The 11166-nt window shown below is 55.7% G+C and overlaps 2 protein-coding genes across 3 annotated transcripts; one reads left to right on the top strand and one right to left on the bottom strand.

Annotated features, from left to right (window-relative positions):
- Positions 1 to 751: 751 nt before the first annotated feature.
- CRIP3 (cysteine rich protein 3) lies at positions 752 to 3575 on the top strand. Its single transcript, XM_054722274.1, has 8 exons — positions 752 to 794; positions 1031 to 1125; positions 1533 to 1590; positions 1686 to 1817; positions 2585 to 2656; positions 2772 to 2866; positions 2965 to 3022; positions 3199 to 3575. The coding sequence occupies exons 1-8, from the start codon at positions 752 to 754 to the stop codon at positions 3258 to 3260; spliced, it is 615 nt and encodes a 204-aa protein (XP_054578249.1). The 3' UTR covers positions 3261 to 3575.
- Positions 3576 to 4172: 597 nt separating this feature from the next.
- Positions 4173 to 9725, bottom strand: SLC22A7 (solute carrier family 22 member 7). Of its 2 annotated transcripts, XM_054722392.1 has the most exons (11): positions 9336 to 9725; positions 8809 to 8814; positions 8571 to 8674; positions 8284 to 8438; positions 8001 to 8169; positions 7014 to 7137; positions 6609 to 6718; positions 6010 to 6224; positions 5752 to 5860; positions 4709 to 4915; positions 4173 to 4313 (listed from the first exon to the last, which is right to left on the bottom strand). In XM_054722392.1, the coding sequence occupies exons 1-11, from the start codon at positions 9723 to 9725 to the stop codon at positions 4259 to 4261; spliced, it is 1644 nt and encodes a 547-aa protein (XP_054578367.1). In that variant the 3' UTR covers positions 4173 to 4258. The 2 variants fall into 2 exon arrangements, with proteins under 2 accessions (XP_054578367.1, XP_054578368.1); XM_054722393.1 differs by lacking the exon at positions 8809 to 8814.
- Positions 9726 to 11166: the final 1441 nt, after the last annotated feature.

Genomic DNA, 11166 nt, shown 5'->3' with positions numbered 1-11166 from the left:
CTGAATTAGGAATATGTAATTGGTGACTGAATTATATGTCTAAATTTAGTAAGCATTATAATTTTACAAGCAAACCATTGTTTGCAGACCACCCTTTGAGGCTTCCAAACTAAGAGTTTATTATGATAGCAATTGCTTTTATAGCATTTATATGCTAGGTGCTGTTTGGGCACTCTGCATGTATTAACTTAAATAATTCTCACAACAATCCTCTGAGGTAGAGACTTATCATCATAGTATTGTACAGAACAGAGGCAGAGGATGGTTAAGTAATTTACCTGAAGCCAAAGAGTAAGTAGCAGAGATGGGCTGCAGATTCCGTTGCTCTTAGCCACCTGTGAGACTGCCAAGATGGAATTAAACCATTTCAAAGAACCCCTAACCCCTCGCTTTGGGTTTGAAATAATAGTGCTTTCATGGTGTCTACACTCAAGGCATTTTTTCTCTCCATACCAAGCCAGAAACTAGTACCAAGTGTCTTCATTTCTCCCTTTTCTCACAGTCTGGCTTCAGACCTCACTTCTCGGAGGGTGAGAGAGGCTTAGTGTTTGGAAGTAATTGCGAAGTCACCAGCGTCCCCCAGGTGGAGTATTGCTAAATTTCTGGCAACTAATGGGCTTCGAGGAACGGGGGGGTGGTTCAGCCCAATGAGGCTCCAAGCTGAGTCATGGGTGGAGCCAGTGGAGAGGGCGGAACGGAGTCCCTGCTGGGTGCCTACTGTGTGCAGCAACCAGCTTACCTGAGCGGAGCCATGAGTTGGACCTGCCCACGTTGCCAGCAACCCGTTTTCTTCGGTGAGGCCCGGGCTGAGGAACGGGAGAAAACTGGGCGAGTGTGAGCCGCTGGGTTCCCTGAGGACACAAGGAACAGGCGCGGGTGCAATCCCAGACTCCGTTCTGTCTGTGGGGCTGGCACTCTGGCGGGATGGAGCTGGCCTCCTGGAGATAGCCCTCGCCGTCTCCCGGAAGCAGGATGGGGCTGAGGGGAAAGGAGGGCTCCTGGCAGCCCAGTTCTACCTTGTTCCCTACAGCGGAGAAGGTGAGCTCCCTGGGCAAGAACTGGCACCGCTTCTGCCTGAAATGTGAGCACTGCCACAGTGTCCTGTCCCCAGGAGGGCATGCAGAGGTGAGACCTAGCTGGGGCACACAACCCTCTGTCTGTCACTGCCCCCCAGGCACCAGCCCCATTGTGGCCCTGTTGGCTCACCAAAGGCAACCTCAGTGGCAACTCCCAAAACCACTTACAGGGTGGGCCCCACACCAGCCAGGATTCGGGGACCCTGAGTGGTACTGGTGAGCCCCATGCCATTTGAGGGGGAGGAGGAGGAAGCAGCACTGCTTCCTGACCGGCTCTTGCCCTTTTTCCCGGACCACAGCGGCAATTCTGCCGTGCCAGCCCATCCTTCTCCCTCCCAGCCCCACCAGCCCAGGCCAGTAGGCAGACACCTGGCAGTGTGTTTGGTAGGAAGACCTGTGAGGCACAGGAGAAGCCCCCTTACCCCTGAGCACCCCTTTTCCTCTGCTTGTGCCTAGCACAATGGGAGGCCGTATTGCCACAAGCCATGCTATGGGGTTCTCTTCGGACCCAGGGGTAAGTACCAGCTTGGAAGGGGACAGAGTGCAGCAGAAACCCTCCCTGTGGCAGGGACCTGGAGACTCGAGCCTGACGCCCTCTTCTCTCTGCAGGGGTGAACATTGGTGGTGTGGGCTCCTACCTCTACAACTCCCCCATTCCCACCCGTGCCAACACCACTCCCCTCAACCCCAGCAGTTTCAGCCCCCCAAGACCCAGGACTGGTCTCCCCCAGCGCAAGAAAAGTAAGTGAGGCTGAGCCCCATTTCCCCTCCTCCTGACCCTTCCCAGGCTGGGGAACGGGGTAGAAACAGGTGGCAGTCTCTACATAGTCCAATGCCTCACATTCCTACAGCTTGGTTTATGGCAAAACCTTCCATTATCCAAGACCAGTTTTTTTATGTTTCCTCATGTCAGCTGCTGAGTTCAGAGGTAAAGTGGGCAAATGGCATTACCACCCCATTTTACAGGTGAGGAAACTGAGGTCAGAGAGGGCAAGTGACCTTGTGTAGTCACAGCTAGTCAGAGGCAAAGCTGGTCTGGAAGTCAGGCCTCTCCCAGGCCAAGGCCATGGAAGGAACGACTTATGAGGAGTCATTGAGACAGGGCCAGTCCCTCACATTCTTCCACTTCTCCCCTCTGTTACTTTCTCCTGTCCCCTACAGTGGGCAATGACACCGTGCTCCCCAAACACCTGACACCCCTGCCCTGGGCAGCTCTTGTATCAGCTCAGGTTTCCCGAGGATTGAGTTGCTGACAGGGTTGGGCTGGTGGGCACCTGAACCCCTGGGAGGACGAGAAGGAAGCAGGTGGTCCCTCCTGCAGACAGGAGGTGGGATCAGAGGGGACTCAGCTTTGTCTGAAGAAGGCATACCTATGGCCACCTGGTGGGAGGCTCTGGAGTGACCGTGGCTTTGGGAAGAGGACAGTGCCATGTGCAGACTGGTGCTAGAGGGCCCTCCTTAGGCCTGGCCTCCACTTCAACCCTAGCCAGGGCCTCTTCCCCTTTAAGGCCCTTCCCACATGAAGACATTCACTGGGGAGACCTCGCTGTGCCCTGGCTGTGAGGAGCCTGTCTATTTTGGTAAGTGACAAGAGAAAGTGGACGGAGGGGAGTACAAGGTGGGCATCAAAGGGCAGGGAGGTGGTGCAAGGCTCCCTGCCCTGCCCCTAAGGTTACTAACTTTCTCCACCACCAGCTGAGAAGGTGATGTCTTTGGGCAGAAATTGGCACCGACCCTGTCTGAGGTGCCAGCGCTGCCGGAAGACCCTGACTGCTGGGAGTCATGCTGAGGTGAGCAGGGAAGGGATGGGTGGTTATGCTGGGAGGAGAGAGGCTGGAGATAGGAAAAGAGCCAAGCTGAGAGTGCTCTCTTTCTCTCTGTGTCCCAGCATGACGGCGTCCCCTACTGTCACATCCCCTGCTACGGCTACCTGTTTGGCCCCAAAGGTGGGCAGCCCCACCCTAGACTCTGGGCTGAAAGTATGGCATGTGGGTCTGTGGGGATGTGTGGACAACTTCCCCTGTAATCAGATATATCCCAGGTCCTTCCCAGTTCCCTCCAGCCCTAAGCCCAGTGCCCCCAAGCCCCAAGGCCCTGGGTGATGAGGCTCTCTCTCCCTCAGGTGTGAACATTGGTGATGTGGGCTGCTACATCTATGACCCCGTGGAGATAAAATCCAAATGAGATGCTTACAGAAGTCGCCCTAACTCAGGCCTCCCATCATCCCCTCCATGATCCAATGGGAGCTACAGAATTCTTCAATCCCTCGGAGGTAGGGGAAGATGGGATTCTGGCAGCGTGGGCCTCAGCTCCATAGTAGACCAGAAAGTCTAGACTTTCTCTGCCAACTCCTCCCTTTCCCATTCCTATCTGCTCAGGGGAACTGATCCACCCCATTTTGAATGTTGGCCTCTTGGCCTTCCCAATTCCTTTCCCCAGCAAATTCCATAACTTCAAGGTACTCATAAAACTTGTGTTTATTTAGGCTTCTCCAATAAAATGTTGGCTCCCATGTCTTCATTTCTTTTTTGGGCATGAGACCTAGACAGTGGGTTGGAGGGGGAGGAGGGTGGAGGATGCATTACCCTGCAAAGTGCCAGGGAGGTAGTAAGACCAGCTATGGAACAAAGAGCTCTGTTCTCTTAGCCCTGGCATTGGGCAGCCTCCAGCATTACACAGTGGACAGCATGCCCACAGACGTCATCATAGGACGGTCCCTTCTTTAGCACCATGTCTAGAAGAAGCCCCTTATTCTGCACGTCATTGAGTGTGACAACAGATAGATCCTGTGGTGAGGTCTGTTAAGAGGTTTCATTATCCATTTGAGAGATGAACAAACTGAGGCTCCAAAAGGGAAAGCCACATGCCCAAGGTCACACAGCAAATCAGTGGCAAAGGTCAGATCAGAAGTCAGCACCAGACTCAGTGGCTTCCCATTCAGGGCTCATCCCACAGCTCCATACCGCTGCCCCAACCCAGGGGGAACCTTTATTTATAGAATCCCCTTAGCCAAGAGAGAGGTGCCAGAATTCTCCAGCAGCCCACTGCATTCTGGAACTTCTGTTGCTAGAAGTTGGATGAGCACAGAGAGTGGCATTAGTGGCAAATCCAGCCCTGAGCAGGGGGCTCAGTGCCCCCAGCCCTGGTCCAGAACTTCTGTGGAGTTCTGCTCCTGAGACCACTCAGTCATGGACCTGCTTCATGGGCATCTGTTCCTCCTGAAGGCTGGACAGGGCAGTAGGGAGGAAGGTGTCATGAATAATGGTGGGGTTTAGCCCCTGAGTCTACCACCCCAGCCTTCCCCATTAGTGCTGATCTAGGGCTCCCCCAACTCTTGGTATATAAATGTGTGTACTCCCACAAGGGACTCCTACACATGCTTATACACATCCCTGAGGTGCAGGTATACCTGAGCATGCACAAATCCACCTCTTCCTAGACAGTCTTGGGTATTTATGTACACACATATGGATATGAACTTGAGCATGCTTTTACACACACAATTTACATACTTCAGGTCATGCACCAAGGCATACTTGCATACATGCACCAGATACAGACATGTCTTCCTCTGAATCCTACCTAAGGTGTCAGGTACCTGAGCACCCATACCCGCATGCAAGTGCACACACCTCTTCCCCTCCACATCCTGGATGGTCTCTGGCAGCTGTGCCTTCCTTGTCTCTGGCAGCAGGAGAGCAGTGCAGGCAGCCAGCAGGGCAATCCCCCCATAAATGAGCTTGGGCAGTGACAGCCATACTCCATCCAGCAAGGCCGCCAGTGGAGCCAAAGAGCCCCCAAGCCGGCCCACCAGTGCAGTCAGCCCCATCCCTGTCTGTCTGTTTAGAGAAAGGATGGGGGAGGGGGTTGGTGCTCACAGCTACTTGGAGTCATGCCTCATGGGGCTTACCCCTGGCTGGCAGGGAGTACCCCCTGTTGGTACCCCCTTTTCTCCCCAGACGGCTAAGAAAGCTGAGGCTTCTTTCAGGTGGTCTTCCCACCCACCCCTGGCCAAGCCCCCCCACCGCCCAAGTCAATACCCACCAGAGGATGGGCCCCGGTTCTGACAGAGTACCAGTCAGGTATCACTGAAGGAAAAGAAACCTCACAGGAAAGGGGGCGGGGAAAAGTAGTGTGGAAGGAAGAGGGTCAGCAGCTCACAGATGATGCCAAGCTGTCAGAGTAGGTGCAAGGCTTTCTAATCACACTCAGCTGCCTACACGCCTCCTCCTCGCCTGCCAATAGCTAGTTGAAAGGGGCCAGGCCTTGTGTCCAGACACAACTCCCAAGGGCAGCCCTGCCCGGGCTGTGGGGAGAGGGGACCGGGTAGGCAGATGGGGCTTGCCACTGTTTTCTTCTAAAGGAGGCCCAGAGACGGGCTGTGGGGAGAGGGGACGGGGTGGGCAGATGGGGCTTGCCACTGTTTTCTTCTAAAGGAGGCCCAGAGACGTTGTCTGACCTCTCTCAGGGTCACTTAGTGAAGAAGATAAAATGCCCACCTTCTCCCAGGTTGAGGCCAACGGAGGCTCTGATTAACTCCGCATTCCGAGTGCTGTACGAGGAATGGGTGAGAGGGACTGGGATGCCGTGGGTGGTGTGTATGTGGGGGTGTGGGTAAGAGATGAGACTAACAAACCCGCTCCCCAGGGTTGCCGGGGACTCAGGCTCCCCTCACCTGAGCACAGTAGGGTACAGCTCCGAGGTGAACAAGTAGGCAGTAGTGAAGGCGGCCTCAGAAAAGCCTTTCCCCATCACCGCCAGGGCGGTGCGCCAGTACCCCTTCTCTGGAGGAAGAGGGGTTCGGGACAGAAGGCGGCGTCTTCAGAGAGGGCAGCCGGAATTGGCCGTGAGCCGAGGCTTCTGGGAAAGGGCGGGGTTCTTGGCCAGGAGGCGGGGCCTGGGCGAGTGGGCGGGGCCCCAGGGCAAGGCTCACCGGTGGACACCAGCAGCCTGAAGCCCAAGGTGAGGGCAGTGCCCAGCAGCGTGCCTGCCTGTGTGAGGCGGCGTCCGGCGTGGCGCACCGACACGTAGACCAGCAGCTTGGAGGGCAGCTCCACGGCCCCGAACAGCAGCTGCGTCTGGTACACGTTCAGCCCCAGCCCCGACACGTCCAGGCTCAGGCCGTAATAGGAAAAATTCACTCCAAACCTGAGAGGGGTCACAGTGCCACTCAGGGCCCTGCTTCCCTGCCCTCTCAGGAGAGACCACCTCCCGCTGTGGCCAAAGCTTCTTTGCCTAATCTTCACAGCAGCCCTGCGAGGTAGGAACTAACAACTTCCCGTTTTACCTGTCCAAGGTCTCACAATGAGGAAAGGGCAGAGCCTGAATCTGAACCCACGTGACTGATGCCTGCTCCATCTTCTGACCTCCCAGAGCCCCAGCCCTCCAGCCTCCAGCCCCCACCCCCACCCCGCTCTCCACAGTTAGAGTTTACTTGTCCAGTTTCCTGTTCTACTCAGCAGCATCCTGAAGTCAGCCCCTCCCTCCGCGCCCCATCCCCAGCCCGCCAGGCCAGGCCAGCCCCCTCCTCACCACACCATCATGCAGCACAGTGAGATGTGCCGGAGCCGCGGTGTCCGCAACAGGTCCAAGTAGGAAGGTCTTCGGACCACCCGCTCTGCAGCTGCTACTTTGCTCAGGGCCTGGTGGGGGAGGAGAGTTGGTGACATGGAGTTGACTGTGTGGCCTTAGCAAGGCACATGGCTCTCTCTGGGTCTCCATTGCTCCCTTCTGCATTGTAGGGGGGGCGATGGATGCACATGGGAGCTGAGTAGGGAAAACCCGGCTGATGGTGTGGCCCACCAGAGGACATCCTGGGAGAACCCTACATTGGACCAGGGAGCTTTTCCTGCACACACAGTGGGCCCCAGGAAGGGAGTGCTTGACACACGCCACACACATGTACTTGGATGCACTCACACACACATTCACCCTCACCTCCAGGCTCAGGCTGTCCTCACCCACAGGCCGCCCATTGAGCCTGGCGCAGCTGAGCAGGTACCTGCGGGCCTCTTCCACTCGGCCCTGAGTCAGAAGCCAGCGTGCAGACTCAGGCACCCACCTGGGGGACAGCAGGAGGCCCTTCAGTCAGCACCCTAAGCCACGGCTCCCTCCTGGGCTCACCACAGCTGTTTCTCAGCCTGCAGCATCTTCCCAACCCTCCTCACCTGATGAACTTTTATTCATTTTTAAGGCCCAATTTAAAAGCCACCTTTCCCCACTCTTCTTTGCCCAGGCCTATTCTCCATAGCCCGGGAGTCACTTCTCTATTCAACTGAGTTGGTGTCACCCCCAAGATCTCAGCCCCCAGGATCAGCCACCCACTTCTCCCACAGGTGACAGGAGGGCATAGGATGAATGAGAGACAGACCCAGAGGTGTCATTCAAAGCCAGCTCATTTTGGGGAGGCAATGCAATGCCCACACTGCCTGGCCTTCCCTCTACTTGGACTTCCTACCTCCATGCTGTCCTCCAGGGCACCAGCCTCAGTTTGTGCTTGGCTCTGTCTCTCATGTCCCTCTTTTTTTAAAAAAAATATATTTTATTGATTTTTTACAGAGAGGAAGGGAGAGGGATAAGAGTCAGAAACATCGTTGAGAGAGAAACATCCATCAGCTGCCTCCTGCACACCTCCCACCGGGGATGTGCCCGCAACCAAGGTACATGCCCCTGACCGGAATCGAACCTGGGACCCTTCAGTCCACAGGACGACACTCTATCCACTGAGCCAGACCGGCCAGGGCTCTCATGTCCCTCTTGCATCCATCTCCATCTGCCTCTTCCTCTGCATCTCATGTATTGGTCTCTGTCTCTGGGTCACGGATTGTTTTTCATTCTCTCTGTCTCAGTCTCTCTGTCTTCGAATCTCAGCCTCTGATTATTCTGTCTCTGGCTTCTAACTCCCCAGCTGCCCACAGGCCTCACCAGAGGCTGACGATGCCTGGGACACAAGGTAAGGTGACAGCCAGCAGAAGCCATCGCCAGTCCCGTATCAGGTACCCGACCAGTGCCAGCAGCATCACTCCCCCTGTCCAGAAGGTGCTGCTCAGGACACCTGCCACGGTGCGGTGTCCCACGTCCAGCCACTCCAACTCTGTCCACAGCCAGAGACAGGAAGACAGTTAGCCAGGGACATATGGCTCAGTCTCACCCTTGACAGTTGCCTCCCTCCAGCCCGTAGGCCCTGCCCATTCTTTGCCTGCCTCACCCAGGGGCATCACGATGATGGTGAAGCCAGCCAGGGCTGTGCCAGTGAGGGTGCGGGTGATGACAAACATGATGTAGCTGACCGAGGCTGCCGATGCCAGGCCCATCCCCAGGGCACTCACATAGGCCACCAGCAGCAGGCGGCGCCGCCCAAACCTGCACAGGGTCATGCAGAGTTAGTTCCCTGCAGAGGGGAGATCCCAAGACAGAGGTAGACTAGGCCCAGACCCCAGCTAGTGGGAGAAGGTTCTCCACCCCACTCCCTTATTGACCCCCACCTCACCCCACCTGTCAGACAGGTATCCGAAGGCCACAGCCCCCACCAGCACACCGATGAAGAAGAATGTAGAAGTGGCTCTGTTCAGGCCTTTCTGCTCACACACCAGGTCCCACTGCAGGGACAGGCAACGGGGGGCCTCCCATGGGCACAGGCCCCTCCCCAACTGGCACCAACCCCTCCACTCCAGACCCGGGTACTTCTGAGGTCAACTGGGCCATCCTTGTCCCTCCGTGTCAGATAATAAACCTCTGACTGTTCCCTTCAGCTTGGGGGTGGGAGACTTTGTCCCTCCCCAATCCTGCAGCTGCAGCTTCTTCCCATGGAGGGCCTTGACCATGACAGCAGGAGGCCTGTACTTCCCTGCCCCCCGCCCCCCCAAGAGATTCTTTCCCCACCTGCATGCACCTCCATTTACAGACAGATTCTGTAAATCCTAGACCAGGGTCCCAAATGAGGCAGAAAGAGGAGGAGGCCTCTGCTGTTTCTCCACCTTTTACTGCAGAAACACCCTTCTCAACTCTCAGCCCAGCTCCCTAGAGCCACCGTAGCCTTTCCTGCCGTAATTACCTCCCAATTAATAATAGCAGCTCCCCACATGTAATACCTTAATCAATAAATTTTTTTTAAAAAAGTAGTAGCTCCCATGTATGGGCTCTTTACTACAAGCTCTGTGCTTTAAATTAATATATCGACAGAGGGGAAAACTGAGACTCAGAAATAAAGTAATGAGACCCATCCCACTCACGTGTCCCCCAGCCTCCTGGCTCAGGTACCTCCGTTGCAATGGTGGAGGAGAACTCCGAGTGGTCGTACTCCCAGCCCTGAGGGCACGGCACTGTGGAGGGCTCACCCTGCAGCTCCCCAGGACTCTGCCCTTCTCCCCCCAACGTAGTGTTGGGGAGGGCCTGGGAGTCGGTGAAGCGGAAGCAGGAGCTGAGTGTGCCATCCGACTCCCGGGGAAGGTGGGCCTCCAGCCACATGTCCTGGCTGAAGTTGGCAGGGGCACCAGGCAGCACACAGTGGTGGGCAGGCACAGCAGCCAGGAAGATGGGCAGGAGGAAGTTCATAGGCAGCAGAATTCGGGGCAGGGCCAGCAGGGCCACATTCCGCAGTTGGAAGGGCCCAAAGCCACCCACCTGGTCTAGCAGCTCCTCGAATCCCATGCCACCCACAAATAACTGTCCCCCGTGTGGGCTCCCTATGTAGTAGTCAGCACAGCTCAGCCCACCCACCATATGGACCCTTGGACTCTGGAGGCGGGAGCAAATAGACTAATGGGCGGAGAGGCTGCAGCCACAATCCAGCCCTTGGGGGCTGGCCCAAGACTGGGCCGTCCCCGGCCACCTTGGGATCCCTGCCTGTGCAGCCCAGTGTCTCTGAGGGAGAGGGCTGCCATCCATTCAGGGGTCACTGACTCCATGGCTCTGGGACTTACATATTAGCACTCAGGGACCAAGTGGGGTAACCTTGGGCTGCCATGATGGGTTGCTGGGTGTGTAGGAGCTGAGCCAATAGCCCCTTGATCAGCAGAGCTTCAAGGGTCCCTAAGAGGAGGAGTCTCCTGGGCATGGTGCCAGCCTTCTTGGATGCCCTTTGTCCTATGCAACCCAGGTGAGCCTTGCCTATTTGCAACCACAGCCTGGCCAGCAGCCCAGGATTCAAAACCAGGTGAAGGGTTTTTATTGCTGAGCTATGAGTGTTCTCTGTACCCTGTCAGATTTATGTCCCCACCTGGAGCTTATGCCCTGGCCTGAGACACACCTGGAACCACACTGAGCAGCCTGGCCAATCTGGGGATCCCAGACCCATCACCCTCCCCCTTCTTCACTCAGGCGCTCTTCCTATACACACATTCCCTCCTGCCTGCCCCCACCCCTATTTCCAAGAGCTTCCTAGATTACCCCAAGGGCGTGGGTAAGGAAGGAGAGGGATTGCCATAGGTAAGTGCAATGCCTAAGACTTGGGATGTGTCTATCTTACCCACTCAGTTCTCATAGCCCTGCCACAAAAGCACAGCAGAAACCAGCAATGTCAAGTGTTTCTGATCTGATTCTCCAAACACCAGGTGGGCAAAGCTGGGATGTTATCAAATTATGTTCCAAGGGCTCCAGATTTCTAAGCAAATAGGCTTCTTCTTCTTCTTTTTTAAAATATATTTTTATTGATTTCAGAGAGGAAGAGAGAGGAAGAGGAACATCAATGATGAGAGAGAATCATTGATCAGCTGCCTCCTGCACACGCCACACTGGGGATCAAGCATGCAACACGGCATGTGCCCTGACCAGGAATCAAACCGTGACCTCCTGGTTCCTAGGTCGATGCTCAACCACTGAGCCACGCTAGCTGGGCAGCAAATAGGTTTCTAAGGGCCCAAGTTTTCTAAAAAAAATTGAAAATGATAAATTTCATATAGCCCCCACTTTGAACAGATAAGGAAATGGGGGGTGTGGCTTGCTGGGATCACACGGTGACTCAGCAGCAGAACTGAAGAGGGGACTAGGACCCCTGACTCTGGCCCAGGCCTTTGACCTCAGCTGCTGAGCTGGGGATGTTGCAGTCTGCACTAGGCTGGGCTCCCTCACAGAGCTCTGAGGGAAGGGCTGT

The sequence above is a fragment of the Eptesicus fuscus genome, chromosome 10 (genome assembly GCF_027574615.1).
Source record: "Eptesicus fuscus isolate TK198812 chromosome 10, DD_ASM_mEF_20220401, whole genome shotgun sequence".
NCBI lineage: Eukaryota > Metazoa > Chordata > Mammalia > Chiroptera > Vespertilionidae > Eptesicus > Eptesicus fuscus.
Note: the sequence above shows the minus strand (reverse complement) of the source record. Positions and strands in the feature narration are given on the sequence as shown.

Bases quoted from the DNA above. Each gene is read 5' to 3' on its own strand.
- CRIP3 (XM_054722274.1), top strand. From the start codon at position 752: ATGAGTTGGACCTGCCCACGTTGCCAGCAACCCGTTTTCTTCG. The intron at 1,591-1,685 runs GTAAGTACCAGC...TTCTCTCTGCAG, and splicing joins GGTTCTCTTCGGACCCAGGG to GGGTGAACATTGGTGGTGTG. The intron at 1,818-2,584 runs GTAAGTGAGGCT...TTCCCCTTTAAG, and splicing joins TCTCCCCCAGCGCAAGAAAA to GCCCTTCCCACATGAAGACA.
- SLC22A7 (XM_054722392.1), bottom strand. From the start codon at position 9,725: ATGGGATTCGAGGAGCTGCTAGACCAGGTGGGTGGCTTTGGGCCCTTC. The intron at 6,225-6,608 runs GTGAGGAGGGGG...GACCCCTCTCAG, and splicing joins CTGTGCTGCATGATGGTGTG to GTTTGGAGTGAATTTTTCCT. The intron at 5,861-6,009 runs GTGAGCCTTGCC...CTCTTCCTCCAG, and splicing joins CAGGCTGCTGGTGTCCACCG to AGAAGGGGTACTGGCGCACC.